Below are 17,894 nucleotides of genomic sequence, written 5' to 3'. Positions count from 1 at the left end.
ATGGCCCTCGAAGAGCCTCGGAGGCTTGACACGCTGCTCCAGGCAACAGGTTCTCACCTACGTTGTAGGAAGGTGTGCTGGAGACTACGTGCTCACTGGGAATTTGATGCGTCTTCCAGGAGAGTAAGGCCCAAAGGACCTCCTCAACCTACTTCGCTGAGTGAACCCGGACTCAGTCAAGAGGAGAAATCAGCAATCAATCTGGCCCCATCGAGTCCACAGATTACAGCCATTACCAGTACCATTGACCAGCCGAGTATAACACCGTGTTACATATTACGTAATATTTCCTTGGCGAAACTCACATGTCACTTCAACACACCCCGTCGCATCTTGATTCTAGAACGCGCGATTCAGCAGGAGTCGCAATTCATGCAGCCGTTCCAAGGTCCGAGGGTAGCAAATGTCAACGCATGATCGCTTTTCGCAGATCGAGAAGAGCAGGCTAGTAGCACGCTTGGAATTTCGAAATGCGCGGGCGGCACTGCCTTTGGCTCGCTGCAAGACGAACGCAGCTGCAACTGATGCCAGAGACATTGCTCAAACCGCGAGCATGGCAGCCCTCAAGCATTTCTGACGCTACTAGGCCAGAAGGACGCCGACACTTGAACGAAGACTCACATGTAGCTACATCTGCATTTCCGCAGAAGCAAGAGCGGCGTCAAGGGCGATGGGGCAAGGCCCTCAACCTGGCCGCATGGGTGCCTGTTGCGGCGTTTGTCGTCTCCCATATCGTTAGCATAGGCCAAGTCAAAGGTGGCAGCATGATTGTAAGAATCACATTTGCGGCTGGTCATTTGTGTTAAATGGAACTGATAATTTGACGGAAACCACAGCCGACCTTCAACCCCGAAGCAGCAAAGCCTGGCACTAAGCACGGGCCTGATATCGTACTGCTGAATCGCTGGGTTATCGGAAAGCATCACTACCGTGTTGGAGATGTGGTGCATCTCACGTATGTCTTAAACTGGAAGCAGTTGTAACGCTGCGAAACTTTCTTAAAATCCTCCATGCTCTCACAGATCACCAACTGACCCCAGCTTGCTGCTCACCAAGAGGATCCTGGCGTTGGAAGGGGATGTTGTGATTTTGCACTCTCCTCAATATTCGCTTGCACCGGCACTGCTTCCCAGCAATGTTGATATTAGAACAAGAATCCGAGTGCCTCCTGGACATGCATGGGTTGAAGGCGATGCAAGCGCAGAAGAGGGTGCCCATCTTGGTGAGGGTAAAGGGAAAGGCCGAAGCATCGGCCACAGCGATGACAGTCGCGAGTTTGGGCTGGTGAGTCGTCTCGTCTGTTTGATTAATATTAGTTCCTGACCGGAATTTGTTACATACTTGGCGAGTACGCAGGTGCCGCTTGGTCTAGTGAAATCGCGTGTCGAGCTCATCCTCTGGCCACCATCGCGTTTCGGCAGGCCGGCTCCTCGCCCCGGCTTCCATGCCTCGCATGGTGAATTTGTCAGCTTTGACGCATCAGCTCGTGAATCGACATCACGACCATTACACATCGACCGCAACGCACCATGCACAGCCCGATCACTCGCGTCTAACACCTCACATTGACGAGGGGGCGAATACGATGCAAAAGAGCGGTAGGGGCTGTCCCAGCGGAGGCGGCGCTGCAGAGGGCAAGAAGGACACAGAAGCCTTGCAAAAGGCAAGGCGAAGGGAGATGGTTGAATAGGGACTCGCAGAAGAAGCCAATAAAATGCTGAAGACACTTCAGAAGACGGGCAGAGAACAGGCCGAGATGGTGCGCCGGCGGCTATCGCTGAATAGCTCAAGCCAAGGAGGGACACTCGGCGATGCGATCGATGAAGAAATGGGGTAGACCATGTCGACTACCACTAACCTCGATGTTCGAAGATACAAAGATTCAAAACGGGGTGCTAACTCGGCATAATGCAAATTTGCTTAATTTTTCTCCAACAATGCCCTACGAACCTTCTGCAGCCATTCCTGTTTGAGCTGTATCCAGCCCTCCGCCTTTGTTAAGACTCTGTAGGTCTCGTTGGCCTGATATGAGTCGGGATGAACGGCGGAATCTGTGAAAGCAATACTCGCGAGAATATTCTCCGGGGTGGCAATGCGACCCGGCATGAGCGCATGGCGTGAGTCTGCAGCAGGTAGTAAAAATGGACTCAATGAGAAAAAATCAATCAGACCAAGCACGAATGCAGCTACTCGCCAGTGATATGTGCCCATCCGCTCTCCCTGTTTTTCGCCTCAAATTCGAGAGTCGGATCGGACGGGACGATCTCCTCCTTTAATACCTTGTGAAGAAGCTGGACGAAGCCCGCATTCGTAGCGAAATTATCTGCGCTGGAAGCTGCGAGCTCATACGGCTGAGCGCTTTCAAAACCCTTACCCGGCGTTTGCGATAGCACACCAAGTATCGAGGCTGCTTCTGGCCTAGACGGAGCTTCTGGCAGAAGGGAGACCGCCCAACGTTGCCCCGAGCTCGGATTCAATGAGTGGTACCAAATCCCAGTCGGGTGAGATGGATCCTTGATGCTCTTTGCGGCCCGCAGTACGGATCCTGAGAAGCTGCGTAATGACGAAACCCGAAAATTGAAATAATTCGCTGCGAAAGATTGGGATGTATGAGGTCGCTGAAGGCAACGACAGCACGTTCTGCTTCCCATCTTGAAGTGCGCAAACGTTCTGAATGTGGTGTTTGACCTTTTGATGTGCGCTTGCAGAAGGGTGGGCTACGCTCAAAACTGCGCACTGGATTCTCGCTAGGGTGGCCACTGGATCCCAAGGCACCGCAAGCTCGTAGAAAACTCGAGGGTCGTAGGTTGGGAATAACCTTGATGAGGAGAGCAATTAATCAAAAATGGATCGACATCTGACTTCCAAAGTGTGGATAGGGAGGGAGTTGATGAAGTGAACGGGTCAGATAGGGAACTGCCAATGGGTGATTGGCGTGCCGTAATCAAAAGATTGCTAACGTAAGCATTTTACAAACAAAGTATTGAGAGAATGGGAATAGCCCGTTTCGTGATGAATCGTAATCCTTACAGGCCCAAGCCATTGGGATGACCTCAACGCTCTGTCTGTTTCAAAATCGACATATGCTATGCTACATGGCACGTGGCTCCGACGAGGCCTCGGCTTTGTTGCCAGACGCCTCTTCCTCTTCGTGCCTGGTCTCCTAATGGCGCTGTGCTAGCATCTGCGGCTTGAGCGTCGCGAATGTCAGATAAGAGGTGTGCCCTCGCATCTTATAGTTCGAAAAATATCATCAGCGTTTAAAAAAGCACGGCATCCACTTAAAGTCGCAACGGTCTCTCACCTCTCCTGCTGGTCTCGTGAGAACGTTGCCAGATTGCAGCTTGACAGAACCGATGGAAATTTTCGAGCCACTTGGGACGATTGCTACCTCTTCTCCATCGTCTGCAGCCGTGCAATCCTCTAAGTTGCTTGTAGGTTCTCCCAGCTCCAACTTTCCATTCCTGCCGACTTGATCGGAGCTTGTAGGTGGAGCGAGCTCCTGCACTCCCTCTGAATCATCCATGACCTCATCGTCTGTGCCGCTGATCTCCTGCCTCATACGCTTAGCTGGTGCAGGTGCTGCTTCTTCGATTGTACCACCCGCTGCCGCGCGCTTGTTCCGCTTCACCTCCGAGCGTGCAATCTGGTCCTGTCTTTTCAATTCCTTGTTCCTCTCGATCTGCTTGATCCTATCAACAGCTGCGTTGATACTCCGCAATGGCCCCATAAAGTTGGTGAAAACCTCGTGATCCCGAGTCAGCGACTCGAAAGTATGAACGTCGCTGAAACCTTGCTCGTTGAAGGCTTGTACAGTGCGCAAGACCTGCTCGACACAAGGGCTGAATGTGCAGACTTGGGTGGCAACGTCGGAGCGTAGCGCGCGCCTTGCGAAAGGAATGGCCTCCCATGGTGCTGGAAGGTCGAGAAAGATGGCGTCTGCGCTCATGGACGGTGGCAAGCCAAAGCCAGATTTACAGACATTACGATGATTGATGGCAACAATATTTGGACACAAGCCATGAGCTTCGAATTCTCGGCTTCCAAGGGAGTTTAGAAGGTAAATGTAAGTGGCGAAGCGTGGAGGAAAGTTGCTACACACTCACCTAGCCTTCTTCGCACGCTCGCTGTGGAACTCAAAGCTCCAAACTCTCCCCTCTCCTTGGGCCAGTGGTCCACCAGCCTCTTCCAGGGTGAGATCCAGCGCCGGTGTTACTCCAGCATCTCCCTCTCTCTCCTCCTTGTCTGACCCTCCGTTCCTTCCATTCTTTGCTAATAAACACTGTGAACCGTCGCGACCTTGTGATTGTGATGTGCGAGCTGATCTCCCCGCGGACGTTCCCATACCCTCGACGCCTCGCCATCTCTTTGCATGCTGCCTACCTGTGCCTACAGCTCTTGCGAGCGCATGCGTCATGCTTCCACTCCCCGTGCCAGCCTCGATCACTTTAGCCCCAGGGCTCAGCCCTAGGCGGGAGATGATGAAAGAAATATCTGGCAGGTAGAGAATTTGGGTGCGGTGCGGTAGAGCAAGTGTCCACAAGGAGGGAGTTGGCCGTAAGAGGTGAATGAATCCTTTCCCATTGCGTGTAGTTAGCCGACTGCCAAAAGAACGTCCGACCATGCTTGAATGGGGAAAGGCGCCAAACGTATTGATGAATTGTTCTCCAGGTGTGACTGTGATGGGAACTGGCGTTGTATGACGGCTCTGATGGAAGGCACAGAGAGTTTCGGGATGGAATAAGTGAGGTGCTTCTCATGCAAAGGACCTCGGAGCTCACAATGAAAAGAACGACAAGGTCCCCCGGTTCGATGTGCTTGTGCGCCTTTGCGACTCCGTAGACGGTCTTGGCACCTCCAGTTACATCTTCATATTGACCTTTTTCCGCCTCCACGGACTCCGCCGCTTCTTCTCCATCTGCATCCATTTGGACTTGTGCCGGATTTATCAATGCTGACTGCGAGAGGGCAGTATGTGGGCTCTCCAACATGGGCAGCGAGTCGGGCTGCCCTTTGCTCGATGTGCGCACGTCCGCCATCGCCTGTGCTGCTTGCTCCGACATGATTCAAGTAGTTGATATTTGCACTACGGGCCTAAGCCGGATAGTATGGCACGGTATTCGACCCTGCTTGTCGACGATCCATGAATCAATGATGCAAGCTGCGAAGGGTTAAATTAGATTGACCCATTGGGTTGCAAGGAAACGACCGAGTGACGAGAGGGAGGGTAGTCAAGGTCAGCACCCAACTCAGAACCGAGAAAGACGGGACTCGGAACCAAACTCTTGGGAAGAAATAGAGGAAAGAGTAGGGTTGTTCCCCGCTATCCAACGGTGCGAGGAACCAAGCGCTGCTTCTTTCGAACCGGTTGGCTGCTGCTGCAGTGAGTGGCAGTGGCAGTGGCGCAGTGCCCAGTTCCACCACCATCCCCTCTTGAGATCCGTCTCGAAATCCATTCACTCCCTCACTCGTGAAGGTCTGTGGGATAGCTTGGTCGCAGTGATCCGCAGTGGTCTCAGGTGTCACCTGCTGGACGACCAATACGGCGTCAGAGAGCTGCTTTCAGGTGTCAGGTGGATCCAACTTTGTCGAGCCAGAGGTTCTGAAGCTGTGGAACCGTGAAGTGAGCGACGCCGACGTTAGGTAATGGACATCGTCGTGCGACATCCAACAACCCCACCTGTTGACATCGGCTTATTCGTCTGAGCGTTTTCGAGAACCTGATTCTCAACTGTACAGATCAATGTCACAAACTTTTACCTAATGCACATTGCGCTTCCCCACGCGCGTTCGGTGCGACATTTATCTACTCCGTGTATACACTGAGCACGAGCTGACAAGCCAATATGCAATCCGAGCGTTCGAAAACGACCGCTTTGCAGGATCAAGCAGCTTCTTAAACGGAGTCGAACTCATCTCCTGATCTAAAGATTCCGGAAACACGACTAACTACTTATTTTCCCAGGCCCGCCTCAGAGGCCACACCTTTTTCGGACTTCTTATCTCCAAGGGCAGACTTGAACTCCCCACCATCGCACTTTCGCGCGATATCGGGTTTCAGCTTGCTTCAGGCGCGCAAACAGAAAGAGCGGATAGATGCGCCGGGAACGAGCATCACGTCGTCGCCTCCCCCTTCCTACCCCCTGCCTCTCGTTCTCTCTTGCCACACTCGATGGCACAGTAGCCTTGACGCTCATCAATCCTATCAAGTCCTCTTTCAACGCCGTCGATCGCGCTTCATGGCTCGGCACATGCTTCTTGCGGTCCATCTGTGGCTTTTCGCCGCTATACGGCTGCCTCTCGGATGGCATCGGTCGGGCGATCCCCATGCTCGTTGGGTTCGTGTTCTTCAAAGGTAGGGACGGCCAGGTGTGCAGTGGCACCGACCATTGAGGCTTTCTTGTTCGCTAAGGCTTTAGCTGGCGTCGGCGCCGATGGCGTATTGACCCGTACCAGCATTATCATGAAGGAGTTGGTCTCCCTGAGGCAGAGAGGGCTATTTCAGGGTATTCCCAACATTGCGAATTTGCAGGACGCATGCTTTAGGGAAAACATCAAGAATCTTTGAACTGCTCCCCATCTCATCCGGATCGTTGCTTCTGGCGGCACTATGGCCAGCCTTTATGGTGGCCGCATCAACGATCATTACGGCTGGCGTACGGCTTTCAGCTACCAGGTCCCCTTCCACTTGCACAACATGGTGTGCATCGGATCTGACATCCGCATCCCCATGGCCGAAGAGACCCAGACATCAAATGTTGCGCTAAACGCTTGCCAGGATCGACTGGCTTGGTAGCGCCTTGCTTGTGGAGGGGATTAGATGGCTCGTTAGCCTACCTGAGGGCGCTTTCGAAAGTGCCAGCCAAGGGTAAAATGCCGGCCACCTGGACGGAAACATGTTTGGGGCCCAGCACTCGTGTTCCTGGCTTCGAGCTTTGTCTTCATGTTCATTGAAAGCTATGTCATCAGCGAACCTTTCAGGCCGCTGCATCTGTTTGAACAAAAGACGCCGGCGTGTATCGGTGCGGTCTACTTTATCGCAGCTACATCTACTACGGGGTCTTTTCTTCCTGCCGCTCTACCTCAACGCCGTGTGAAGCTACAGCGCACGTCAGTCCGGACTGCGCCTCATGCCCATCGCGCCGCTCACCGCCAGCAGTAGCATCAGCGCCGGCAACATCATTAAGCGTACGGGCCGCCACTGGCGTCTGCAAACGGCGTACGCCACACTACCGATCTTCTTTTGCGGAACCTGAGGTTCTGGACGGCCCCCTGGTTCGGCAAACTTTGCAAGCTCCTCTTGCTCAGAACAGCGTTCGTTGGCTTAACGGGCTGCAACACGATGCTGCTCATGGGCTCCGTCTCGTGCGAGGAAGTTGGACTCGCAAATGACATGATCTACCTCTTCCAAACACTGGGTCAGGTCATCGGCGTAGGCACGAGCGGAGCGACGATGCAGATAGTGCTTCTGTAGAGTTTGGACGCTCGCATTGCGCCGCCTGCGCCTGGCGTAGAGGGACGCAACGCCATCAGGGGCATCCTGCACAGCGTCCAGCGCATCGACAGCTTGCCGCCTGCTCGGCAGGTTGCAGCTAGGCTTTCTTACGCCGATGTGGGGCGCATCATCTTCATCCTGGTCAGCGCACTAAATTTTTGTCGTTCGTCTTCTACCTTCCGATTGATGAAAACCCATCGATAGCCGCGCTGGCAAGGCGGCGACTTCCGCGAAGTCCTCGTAGCTCTCCTCCCCTTCCTTCCCTTCCTCTGTTCGGGAAACTGTGCGCGGGTATTCTCCCATACAGCAACCGGCGCCGTTACAAGGCGAGCGGTCGGCTCGGCACTAGAAGCATTCTTAGATTAGTGCACCATAGAGACCATGATTGTCGTCTTAAATAGAAGTGCAGTATCTTTCAATCACACGCACGTATTACACGCGAGTGGCAGATTACGTGTTCACATCATCGTGCAGTTGCAGCGATCAGCCGACGCAAGAAGTTGCCAACGTTCTGGGGAATCATTATAGATTGAGAAAATTAGCCAGGCAACTTTAGAGTGAAGCATGGGGAAAGGGTTCATATACTATATTAAGCTGTGATATGATATAGTGCACAATCACAAATACAAATCATCCGTCGACGCCTTGGCCATGAACTTCCAGACGCCCTCGACGGCCAAGTCATGCGGGTCGTCTTTGAGTGTGACTTCAGGCCGCGGCGGCTTGTCTGGTTTCGCTGGGTCTGTCACGGGCCCGCCTTGAAAGACCATCTTGCCGAGGCCAAGACTCAGTTTGAGCATCGTTGGCGTCGGGTCGAACTCCTGCAGCTCCAGGGGCGAGCTGGCGCTTGCGCCCGAGATGTCGTCCGCCCCGGCATTCGCATCCGTGTCCGCATCGGCTTCTGCGTCAGGAACATTCGTGGATGTAGTGACGCCGAGATCGCGCAGGATGTTCTCTGCGGCGACGTCTGCCATGCTCCACGCCTGGTAGCCAGCGTTGATAGCACCGAATGCATCGGCTACGTCCCCGATTGCATAGACGTTGTGCATGCCCTCGATGTAACGCCGATGCTTCATAGGCAAGGCGTCACCATCGAGTCTGCCTTGCTGTTGCTGCTGTTCGCGCTCGGCACCGGCGGTTTTTCGGTCGAGGAAGCAGTCGCAATCGCCGCAAGGCGGCCGCATCTCGAAGGGCATTTGCGCCGCGTCCCTCGGGTCGGGTACAGCGACCTGCAACGTGGGCAGTACACGGACCAGGCGCGTCTTGGGGTCCACACTGGACGGCGAGAGCTGCGCCATGAGGCCCGAATTGGGCTGCTGCCCTGTGCAGAGCATGAGCAGGTCTGCAGAGAAGATTTTGCCGCCGGTGGTGCGGATGATCTTACGCTCGTGGTGCCCGTCATTGGCAGGAGCGGAGATGCTGTGCCCGGCTGTGTCTTTCAGGAGCTTGGCGTTGGCAAAGTTCTCATCGACCTTATCGGCTGCAGGTGCTGGTTGCTGCTGCTGAGTAGCGAGCGCCTCCGCATTCTCTTCAACGCTGACGGTGCTGCCCTTGGGACACCCCTGCGTCAGTGCGAGGCGCTCGCCCAGAACGACGCGGACGCCGAGCTGTTGCAGCCGCGCGAGCGCAAAGTCGTGCACGCGCGGGTCAAAATTGGGTAGCAGATGCGCACGGCTGTGGATGAGCGTGACTTGCTTCTTGCGGCGACCTTGCGCGTCGCACGCCCGCGCGGCGTCCTCGCCGGGACGCAGCATGCGGTCAGCGTACACGGACGCAATGTCTGTAGCGAACTCAACGCCAAGTGCGCCGCCGCCAACGAGAACGATCTCTGCAGCTTCCTCGACGCGCGCCTGGATGCGTTTCATCCAGTCCATACCTTCGCGCTTGGTGCGCGCCTCAGTGCGCAGCGGGTCCGGGAGGTGTGAGCCAAGAGCGTAGATCAGGTGCGAGTAAGGGATCGAGAAGGAAGATATCTCCCATAGCTTGCTCTTGCCCTCCGCTACGGCTGCCGCCGCCATTGTGGCCGCGGAGCCAGACCTGGTCGAGTTCCAGCTGCCGCCAGTGAGGGAGTCGAAAAGCGGATCGTCGCGCGTAGCGGGGGTGACGACGACGTGAGAGTCGGTGATGCTCGTGACGGTCGCCTGAAGCACGAGGTGCGGACTGCCTGTTTGGCCGTGCTCGACATCCACCTCCGGGCCCACGTTTTCGGGCGCCTGCTGGTCCTCTTCCTTGCCGAGTTCGGACAGTCCGGCTTGGCTGTTCCCCGCGGCCTGGGATGCAGAAGCGTCATCTACTGCGGCGTCTGTGTCGGCGAGACGCTTGAAATGCGCAAATGTGCTCCATTCCTCCTTTTTCTCAACGCGCTCGCGGGCCTCGGCGAGCTCATGTTTCATCTCGTCCCGCGATACCAGCTGCTTTTCGTGATGCTCCTCTGAGTGGGGAAGTGGATGCAAGATGGAGGAGGATGCCAAGGAAGAGTGGGCTGATGGCGAAGTGGTGGCCACCGAGCTGGGGGAAACGTTGTCAAGAGAGGAGGCGAGCGAGGAGGGATGGGAGGCCGAGGAGGTGGAGGCCGAGGAGGTGGAGGCCGAGGAGGTGGAGGCCGAGCCGTCCTTATCGTCTTGACGCGTCCTCGGCAGCCCTTCTCTTGCTTGCACCGGCGAGAATTCAAGCAGACCTTTGCGGACAGCCGCTTGTCTTTCTGCCGCTGATGAGCCGCCCTCTGTTGCCGTCTCAGCCTGCGATGCTTCCTTCCGGTTTGCCCTGCCCTGCCTCCTTTGCCCTGGCCCCCGTGGCGGAGCATCTTTAAAGATGGATGTGTATGGGATGAACGCCTTGTGCTCATGGCCAGGCAGGACGCTAAATCGGGGAAATACATAGAGATCTGATGATGGGAAGAGGTAAATGAGCAAACCGTCCCTTGACATAAGATCCTAAGGCATGTAAGCTACGCACGATTGAAATGACTGTTCCTCTCGATCAGTATTACGCGGTGGCTCGGCGGCAGGCGTGCGGCCAGAACAGCGGCAGCATGCATGCCGCCGTAAGAGCCTCCAAGAACAACGACATTCTTTGTCGCTGGCTCAGCGGAAGGATGACCTTGCTGCTCCAGCTCCTGCTTTCGTGGCTGTCGAAGCTTCCAAAGACCTCCAGGCCCTCTTGAATTTCCAGGTCTGGCAGCCGGCTCGGCATGTGCATCTGCGTACCTCGGCTGCTTGCGCTTGACTGTGTCCGGCCTGCTGCTGCTGTGTATGTTGATGGGTACGCTGGCGCCTGAGTTGGCGGCCGCCGCCGCCGCGGTCATGGTCATGGTCATCGTGGTCTAAAATTTCTGCCGGGGCGCAGGCGGCCGGCGCAAAATGCAGCAGAGCAGGAGAGCCACTGCACAGAGAGCTTGCTCACCGCAGAGGCAATGGGATGCTGAGGGTGGTGGGGTTGGTCTGGTCTTGGGCAAGCACGTGTCGAATGGCGATTGAGGTGTCTAGCACGTGAGCGGGAAGGCGGTCTTTGGCGTGTCTGCACAGCTTTGGAGCGGAGCGGAGGTAGTGTATGTCTCTAGCTGACGACGAGAGCGAGAAGATGAACTACCTTTTCTGCGCTGCGTGAGGTGTTCACGAGTGCCGCGCTGAGAACACCTTTTCCTTGGACAACCAAGTTAGATGTGACAGATGGCGGTTCTTGGCGTAACATCCTTTGTTCGATCGATGCTTATCAGATGAGGGAGCGCTCTCGGCCGAGAGAGGAGAAAAGAAATAAATACACCTTTCGAAAGGAAAGAACACAGGTGACAGAGAACTGAGTGGTCTACGCGGTATGCATGCTGGCTGAACCGGTGCAAGTGTGTGTGTGCTCCTTAAAACGAACGTCCGTGCTTTGAGGAGCCAGAGTAGAGCCCGCTGCTCTGCGTAGGGTTTTTCTTGCCGTAGATCCATGCTCATAGCATCCTGCGCCGCAGCCTGCCCGCCCCTCGGACGAAGCGAGATCGCGCACACCGCTCACTCTCGGTCGCAAATATGGCCTACCACGGCTCGTCCTTGTCCTCCTCACGTTTCGGCAGCGCAGGCGGAGCAGCCTCAGAACCAGGCTCAAGCCGCAGGCCCGGGTCGTTGGCAGGGTCAGGAGTAGGGCTAAGAGGAGGAGGAGGAGGAGGAGGAGGAGGAGGAGGAGGAAGAGGCAGATGGCCAGACAGTCGAGGCGAATCACGTCGCGATACCTATTTTGCCAACGATGCATCCTGGGGCAGCGGTCGTGGACGCAGCGAAGTCAACAGTAACAGCACCAGCACTGCAGTGAGACGCTGGGAGGAGGAAGGCGTGCGGTCACACTATTCGGACTGGAACACCAAAGACAGGACCAGGAGCTATGCGCATGAGCACGCCAGACGTGGCGATGATCGCTCCCGAGCGTGGCTGGCTGACGAAGCGGCGAGAAGTGGCGGCAGTAGCTACAGCAACCGACGTTGGGGCCCCGACTCAACAAGGCCAGATCCTTCTCAGTACCACGACCGCAGCAGCGCCAAAGGACACGCGTATTCCTACAACAACGCCGGCAGCGGCGATTACTCCAAGCAGATCGCACACGACGGCCACGCACACGCACATTCACCTGCCGCCGTCGCCGCTAGTTCCTACTCGCGCCCCAAGACGCTTGCACAGCTCCTAGCGCCATTCAGCGATCTCCCCGATTCGCTCCCCCCACGCAGCGTCCTGCAGGCCATCCTTGCACCTTCAGCAGCAGCGCCGGCGGCGGCAGTCCAGGCGCAGACGACCGCCGCGCAGCGCGGGCTCAACACCGCTGCGTTCCGCTGGACGCTGCAGCACTCTCATGCTCTCGATGACTTTCTCGCCGCCGCGTCCGCTGCTTCAAGCGCCGATGCATCTGCGTCCGCCTCTTCTACTGCCGCTGCGGCTGCGTACGACAGCCCGTTGGGGAGCATCGAGAGCAAACAGGGCATCGCGGACGCAATCGCGCGCCTGTGCGGCATCGCACATCTCGCCCGACTCTTCGGGAGCAACGCGGCGGTCAGCCTACCGCCTGGCGCCGGCGGATGCACCGGCGGCTGGACCAAGGCACAGACCGACAATGCGCTCGATGTCCTGTACGACTTTTGCGAAGCGGTCGACGACAGAGTGCGTTCCGTTCCCGCGAGCCTTGTTATGCTGTCCAGACGACTGATGTACACCACCTAATCCTCCGATCTGCTATTCCCTGCCCAGATCCGCACGATAGGCTACGCAGCGCTATCGTCCATCTCCTACTCGAACCCAGCGGTAGTGCGGCGCAACGCGGACGTGCTGTGCCAGCTGCTGCAAGTGCAGGACCGCAAGGAACGCGCGGTCGTCACGAGCGCGCTACGCTCGCTCATTTCGCTCGACGCGCTCGGGACAATCGACACGTTACTTGGCCCCGAGGCGCGCGAAATGCGCGACGCGCGCTGCGCCGCTGTCGCCTTTCTCGCTGAAGAGGCGTGTCGCGACGCCGGCAGTGGTGGCGGCAGTGACAGTGACAGTGACGATGAAGGCCAGCGCGGCATGGGCCTTCGGAAGCAGCTGCAAAACAACGTCCAGCTCCAAATATGCATCGCCGAATGTGGCGCACAGCTGCTCAGCGCCATCCAGCCTGAACTTGCACAAGTGATCGACGCCCACGCAGATGACAATGCGGGTGATGGTGGCGCCATGCAGGTCGGTGCGGCCTCTACCACAGAACAGAAAGGGTACGCGAGCATCCTCGACGAGCTGAACGGCGTCAGAGCTTTGCTTCTCGGCACACGCGCCTCTTCGTCTCAGAGGAGCGGGGGCGCAGCAGCCTCGCTCCTCCCCGCGCTCTGGCTGCCCGAGGAAGACTTTGCGGTGCGCAGCGAGTACCTGTGTACCCGGCGTGCATCGCGTCTCCTGATGGATGCCCTCGCCCTCAAGGGTCTGGAGAAGATGAAGGACGTGCTGACGATGCAAGGCTCGCTGAGGGCCGGCCGTGGCGGTAGTGGCTTTGGCGCAAGTGGCGCAGATCCGCTTGACACAAAAGAGGAGGCCACGTTCTTCCTCAACATGGCAGACGAAGCGCGGCAGAAAGTTGAAGATATGCTGAAAAAGGCCCAAGCTAGCAAGATCATGGGGGCAACGCCTAAAAGAGGCGATGAGAATGGTCAAGGCAATGGAAGGCACGTTGACGGTGGATCGCAAGGAGCTGCAGCGGATGGTGAGGATGATGTCAGAGTCGGCACCCCTGAGGTGTTAATGCTGGAAGGCTTCGCGGAACAGACTTTCGTGCTCTTGCTCTCGTGGATCTGCCACAAGGACGCGGTCTGGCAGAGCGATCTGGACCTTTCCAAACGCGTCGATACCCAGGCGACCTACGAGCATTTCCGACAGCATATCGTACCGTACCAGCTTTCGCGAAGCAGACAGATGCGTCCCACAGCATCGTCTCTCCAATTTTTCTCTAGCAGCATGCGGCCCATCCTGCTGCGATGCGCCGGCATCGCCGCGCTGTCTCGACGCAAGGACGCTGCGTCGCACGGCAGCCCAGGCGCGCACGACATGAAGATGAGCGCCAGCATGGCTGCAGCGCTCCTCTGCGCAGCCAGGCCGGCTCCTTCAACTGCAGCAGTTGGTGCTGCGAGCGGGGAGGTAGCGGGGGACATCAGCAACACGGACCGGCTCGAGGCAGCCGAGGCAGCGCTGTGGGCACTGAGCATGAGCTTGCCGCTGCGCCCCAAGTCGCTCCAGGACAAGAGCGTGTGGCCGATCGATTCAGACGAGGCGACAAGAGTCATCCACGACTGGAATGTGCTCAGTCGTGGGCTTGCAGAGTGCTTGCGCAAGGTCGCGTCCGTCAAGGAGCGTGCCTTCCTTTCATCGCTGATCCAGAATGTCGTCGACATCAACACGCAGCTACTCCGCCCTGCCGCGGAGCGACGGGCCATCGACAACAGGCCGATCTGGTTGCCTCCGCGCATGTGCCTGCTGACGGCAGCGACAATCGAAGGCACTTCGCTGCCGCTGCTTGCGATGGCAACCAGCGCCGATAGTAAACGCATCGGGATCAAGCGGCGCGCAAACGAACAGCTGGATCGCACCCAGGGCATCAGTCTGCGAGGCGCCGCATCAGCTGCAGCTGCACAGCAAGCCAAAGCGGAGAGCATCAAGAAGGCAAAACTCTACTCTACTGTCGCAGGAGCACCTATTGCCATCGTCTCGATCAAGGGCAGCGCTAACAACGGAAGCTCGTCGGCCATGGGCGTTGCGAGGCGCTCTGCAGCTGGCGGGCTCGCCATCCGCGGACGTATGGCTGCCTTTTCGGCGGTCGCTGTTCCAGCGGAAGAAACCCAAATTATCAGCAACGATTACAGCAATGGGATTGATCATTCTCAAGGCGACGACGAAGGCAAGCCATCGGAGCCAGCTGCGGCACCCACGATCGCTCCCATCGCCAATGCACCATTCCGCATTCGCTCTGCAGAAGCTGTCAAAGATGCACAAACTCCACTTGGGCTCAGAATACAGAACTCAGGCCGAGAGCTTTTTCTGCCGTCGTCAAACACGTGGACATCAAGAGGTCCGGCAAGAGGACGGGGCGGGATGGGCCCGCGCGGCGCTAGGCGCGGTCTTAGGCAGACTGGACGAGAGCTTTTCCCAGCAGGTCCTCGGCACTAGTTACCTTTGTGAAGGCTTGTACTATAGGGTAGCTTCCACAGCAAAAAAAAACGGGCCAGCACATCAGACAAGCACATCAGACAAGCACATCAGACAAGCACATCGGCTGCGAGGCAAAGGCAAACAAGCCTGCAAAGGCAAAAATATCAAACTGGCTGGCTTGCCGTAAGCGGGGCTACAGGCTTCCCGGCTTGTTCTTATCTTCAAACTCGGCTAGTCAGTCGACAACTTTGCCGACAATGTTGTACCGCTGCGGAAGTGCGAAGCTGCAGTCAGTGAGGTGCAAGACAATTTAAAAGTGAATAGTGCTACCCCCACTTTTGTGTAATATGCAACCCAGTCATTGAGCACCTTACGTTCTGACTCTGTCAGCCCTGAGTAATCCGAGATAGCGTCCTCCGCCTTGAGCGAGCTCTTTCCCAACCCCGCACTTCCATCCTTGCCAGCAAAGATATGGTATCCTTTGCCAGGCGCGTACATCTCACGCTTGGGGCTGACGTCAAAAACTTGGCCCTTGATGGCGACATACACCGGCTTGCTGGGGTCCGACCCGTCGTACTGCGCCAGTTCTTTTCGCGTGATCGGATCATCCCTTGGGGGGCTGTCGTCGAAGAACCGAGTCAGCAGGATCCCCAGTGCAGGCTGAGCCTCAGTGGGCGAAAGCCAGGACTTCGTGTGCAGCAACATGGCGTGGGTGGCAACTCACTGAGTTGGAGCGGTGGTAGGCTCCATGATCCCAACCGTGAAACTCGACGCCTATATATTCCAATTTCACGACAACCGAGTGAAGACCAGAGCAGCCAGATTTTCAGCCTGCACGCAGTCGAGGGCGGTCTAAGCGGTGAATGCATCAGGCTTGGCACAGATGTGTGTTATGCTCGGAATGTATAAGAGACCGCCCAGTAGAATGGAATCAACTGAGGCGTCAACTGAAGTGACCCTCGTCATCGTTCCGCGGCGCGTACAACGATATATATCGCAGAGCAACTTCGTTTACAGATCCCTGTCCTGCTCATTCAACAGGACTCGGAGCGTGGAGCATCGGTATCCTACAGGCTCTCGTCGACGAACCTGCTGTTAGCTTCACCTCAGCTGCGGATGAAAGGACTGTTCTCGAGTGATCCGGTCGCCACTTTGATTGAGCCTGATTCTCTAAACAACGAGCAAAATGGCAGACGGGGGGTATCGTGGGATCTCGCTCGAGCAAGACTCGGTCCGCTTCTCAAACAAGGACAAGGTCCTTCTCAAGAAGCTCGAGCACACGTTCCCGCGAATCTACAGCACCAAGGTGGATATGAAAATGGTCAATACCGAAGTCATACGTCCCTGGATTGCTGACAAGACGACAGAACTACTTGGATTCGAGGATGATGTCGTCACGGAATATGCGATGAGCCTTCTTGAAGATCCGAATAACCAGGTGTGTATCACGTGCATGTAGTCCAGAGCATGAGCGCTGCCCTCCTGAGCGAATGCTGATACATTCCGTCATCTATGATATTCTTGCAGAACCCCGACCCACGCAAGCTGCAGATCTCGCTAACTGGCTTCCTTGAAGCAAAAGCGCCACAGTTCATGACCGACCTCTGGACGCTGCTAATCTCAGCGCAGACCTCCGTCGGAGGCATACCAAAAGAATTCGTCGAGGCGAAGAAGAAGGAGCTACAAAATCAGCGCGAGAAGGACGAGAGGCTGATGCGAGAGGTAGCACAGAGAGGCGGAGGACCTGTCGCCGGTGGTAGCGGAGGGTATGACAGAAATCGTGGTGGAGGGAGGGGACCGCCGCTGCGAGTAGATAAGGGTCGTAACGGCAGTGGAGGCAGGGGAGATGATGTTGGACACGGGCGAAACACTTTCCGCGACAAAAACGGGAACGTTACGGAGCGTAGCCGGGATTCTGGTTGGGACGCCCGCGTACGCCCTCAATCGCCACCTTACGACGACTACGATCGAAGTCAGCGTCAGCCACCCGGAGGCGGAAGCTACTTTGACGAGCAATCAGCAGGGCGTAACGATTATCGTCGTGAATATGGCCGAGACGACTACAGAGGCAGGGGTGGACACGGATACAATGCCTACCGCTGCAGAGACCCTCGCGACCGTTCACCTTACTCTCCACCGCCGCCTTCGCACTATCGTCAAGAGCGTTCCTACTCTCGTTCGCCGGTGCCACCACCTTGGAAAAGGCCGCGGGATAGCAGGGATGTGACACCGCCGCATCGCATCCAAAGCGCTCCTCGCGGCAGGTCGCCTTCGCGTAGCCTTACACCGCCTATTGCGCGCCGCCGGCAGCGCTCCTCTTCCGCGAGCAGTTATTGCCGCTCAAGCAGTCGCGGCTACTCGCCGCCGCCACGGTCACCACCTCGCCGCGCGCAAGATAGGGACAATACTCCGCCGCTGGCACGTGCAGGTGCAGAAGCAGCGCGGCGCACATGGTCGCGTTCGGTCACGCCAGTCATGAAAAGGCGCGCCGCCCAGCACGACTGTGGCGCACCAGCGGCCGGTTCCAGACTCGAGGTGTCCGACAAGCCAAAGGACGTCGCGAAAGTCGGAGATGAGGAAATGCGCCAGCGCGAAGGAGGTCTCAAGGGCCGATTGTCCAAGAGCAGATATTCCGGCTAAGGCCGTGATCCTTCTCTCAAAATCCACTTCCTAAGACATAATGTTGTCTGGATGGCGAGACACATGTATGCTACAATTCAGTGAGATTGGGATGCCTGCAGAACGAGGTGCGAAAGTCTATG

General features: G+C 56.8%; 8 protein-coding genes across 8 annotated transcripts; 4 read left to right on the top strand and 4 right to left on the bottom strand.

The window, feature by feature from the left end:
* Nucleotides 1-524: 524 nt before the first annotated feature.
* K437DRAFT_224323 (LexA/Signal peptidase) lies at nt 525-1,569 on the top strand (the record flags this gene model as incomplete). Its single annotated transcript, XM_013387718.1, has 4 exons — nt 525-770; nt 837-955; nt 1,023-1,284; nt 1,357-1,569. 4 exons carry the CDS (start codon nt 525-527, stop codon nt 1,567-1,569), a joined length of 840 nt encoding a protein of 279 aa, XP_013243172.1.
* A 148-nt stretch (nt 1,570-1,717) lies between these two features.
* Nucleotides 1,718-2,875, bottom strand: K437DRAFT_123621 (uncharacterized protein). The gene is made up of 2 exons (XM_013387717.1): nt 2,195-2,875; nt 1,718-2,123 (listed from the first exon to the last, which is right to left on the bottom strand). The coding sequence occupies exons 1-2, from the start codon at nt 2,649-2,651 to the stop codon at nt 1,921-1,923; spliced, it is 660 nt and encodes a 219-aa protein (XP_013243171.1). The 5' UTR covers nt 2,652-2,875; the 3' UTR covers nt 1,718-1,920.
* Nucleotides 2,876-3,051: 176 nt separating this feature from the next.
* On the bottom strand, nt 3,052-5,146 carry K437DRAFT_274283 (GCD14-domain-containing protein). The gene is made up of 4 exons (XM_013387716.1): nt 4,782-5,146; nt 4,107-4,708; nt 3,305-4,040; nt 3,052-3,232 (listed from the first exon to the last, which is right to left on the bottom strand). The coding sequence occupies exons 1-4, from the start codon at nt 5,061-5,063 to the stop codon at nt 3,164-3,166; spliced, it is 1,689 nt and encodes a 562-aa protein (XP_013243170.1). The 5' UTR covers nt 5,064-5,146; the 3' UTR covers nt 3,052-3,163.
* Nucleotides 5,147-7,130: 1,984 nt separating this feature from the next.
* Nucleotides 7,131-7,847, top strand: K437DRAFT_274282 (uncharacterized protein; the record flags this gene model as incomplete). The annotated part of the gene is made up of 2 exons (XM_013387715.1): nt 7,131-7,219; nt 7,309-7,847. 2 exons carry the CDS (start codon nt 7,131-7,133, stop codon nt 7,472-7,474), a joined length of 255 nt encoding a protein of 84 aa, XP_013243169.1. The 3' UTR covers nt 7,475-7,847.
* Nucleotides 7,848-8,106: 259 nt separating this feature from the next.
* K437DRAFT_294604 (uncharacterized protein) lies at nt 8,107-11,110 on the bottom strand. The gene is made up of 2 exons (XM_013387714.1): nt 10,451-11,110; nt 8,107-10,379 (listed from the first exon to the last, which is right to left on the bottom strand). Exons 1-2 carry the CDS (start codon nt 10,809-10,811, stop codon nt 8,113-8,115), a joined length of 2,628 nt encoding a protein of 875 aa, XP_013243168.1. The 5' UTR covers nt 10,812-11,110; the 3' UTR covers nt 8,107-8,112.
* A 398-nt stretch (nt 11,111-11,508) lies between these two features.
* K437DRAFT_274280 (uncharacterized protein) lies at nt 11,509-15,496 on the top strand (the record flags this gene model as incomplete). Its single annotated transcript, XM_013387713.1, has 2 exons — nt 11,509-12,624; nt 12,712-15,496. The coding sequence occupies 2 exons, from the start codon at nt 11,509-11,511 to the stop codon at nt 15,148-15,150; spliced, it is 3,555 nt and encodes a 1,184-aa protein (XP_013243167.1). The 3' UTR covers nt 15,151-15,496.
* K437DRAFT_256653 (cytochrome b5) lies at nt 15,302-16,011 on the bottom strand. The gene is made up of 3 exons (XM_013387712.1): nt 15,857-16,011; nt 15,469-15,751; nt 15,302-15,400 (listed from the first exon to the last, which is right to left on the bottom strand). Exons 1-3 carry the CDS (start codon nt 15,880-15,882, stop codon nt 15,368-15,370), a joined length of 342 nt encoding a protein of 113 aa, XP_013243166.1. The 5' UTR covers nt 15,883-16,011; the 3' UTR covers nt 15,302-15,367.
* Nucleotides 16,012-16,306: 295 nt separating this feature from the next.
* On the top strand, nt 16,307-17,876 carry K437DRAFT_256652 (uncharacterized protein). The gene is made up of 3 exons (XM_013387711.1): nt 16,307-16,435; nt 16,496-16,570; nt 16,660-17,876. The coding sequence occupies exons 1-3, from the start codon at nt 16,319-16,321 to the stop codon at nt 17,770-17,772; spliced, it is 1,305 nt and encodes a 434-aa protein (XP_013243165.1). The 5' UTR covers nt 16,307-16,318; the 3' UTR covers nt 17,773-17,876.
* Nucleotides 17,877-17,894: the final 18 nt, after the last annotated feature.

This window comes from Tilletiaria anomala, assembly GCF_000711695.1.
Source record: "Tilletiaria anomala UBC 951 chromosome Unknown K437scaffold_43, whole genome shotgun sequence".
NCBI lineage: Eukaryota > Fungi > Basidiomycota > Exobasidiomycetes > Georgefischeriales > Tilletiariaceae > Tilletiaria > Tilletiaria anomala.
This window is presented reverse-complemented; position numbering and strand designations above follow the sequence as displayed.

Coding starts and splice junctions, on each gene's coding strand:
- K437DRAFT_123621 (XM_013387717.1), bottom strand. CDS start 2,651: ATGGGAAGCAGAACGTGCTGTCGTTGCCTTCAGCGACCTCATACATCC. Junction 2,124..2,194: donor CGGATGGGCACATATCACTG/GCGAGTAGCTGC, acceptor TACCTGCTGCAG/ACTCACGCCATGCGCTCATG.
- K437DRAFT_256652 (XM_013387711.1), top strand. CDS start 16,319: ATGGCAGACGGGGGGTATCGTGGGATCTCGCTCGAGCAAGACTCGGTC. Junction 16,436..16,495: donor TCCCGCGAATCTACAGCACC/AAGGTGGATATG, acceptor GCTGACAAGACG/ACAGAACTACTTGGATTCGA. Junction 16,571..16,659: donor TTGAAGATCCGAATAACCAG/GTGTGTATCACG, acceptor ATATTCTTGCAG/AACCCCGACCCACGCAAGCT.
- K437DRAFT_274283 (XM_013387716.1), bottom strand. CDS start 5,063: ATGTCGGAGCAAGCAGCACAGGCGATGGCGGACGTGCGCACATCGAGC. Junction 4,709..4,781: donor ACCTTGTCGTTCTTTTCATT/GTGAGCTCCGAG, acceptor GCCTTCCATCAG/AGCCGTCATACAACGCCAGT. Junction 4,041..4,106: donor GAGCGTGCGAAGAAGGCTAG/GTGAGTGTGTAG, acceptor CTCCCTTGGAAG/CCGAGAATTCGAAGCTCATG.
- K437DRAFT_256653 (XM_013387712.1), bottom strand. CDS start 15,882: ATGGAGCCTACCACCGCTCCAACTCA. Junction 15,752..15,856: donor CCTACCACCGCTCCAACTCA/GTGAGTTGCCAC, acceptor CTTCGACGACAG/CCCCCCAAGGGATGATCCGA. Junction 15,401..15,468: donor GGGTTGCATATTACACAAAA/GTGGGGGTAGCA, acceptor GCACTTCCGCAG/CGGTACAACATTGTCGGCAA.
- K437DRAFT_294604 (XM_013387714.1), bottom strand. CDS start 10,811: ATGACCATGACCATGACCGCGGCGGCGGCGGCCGCCAACTCAGGCGCC. Junction 10,380..10,450: donor GAGGAACAGTCATTTCAATC/GTGCGTAGCTTA, acceptor TCCCATCATCAG/ATCTCTATGTATTTCCCCGA.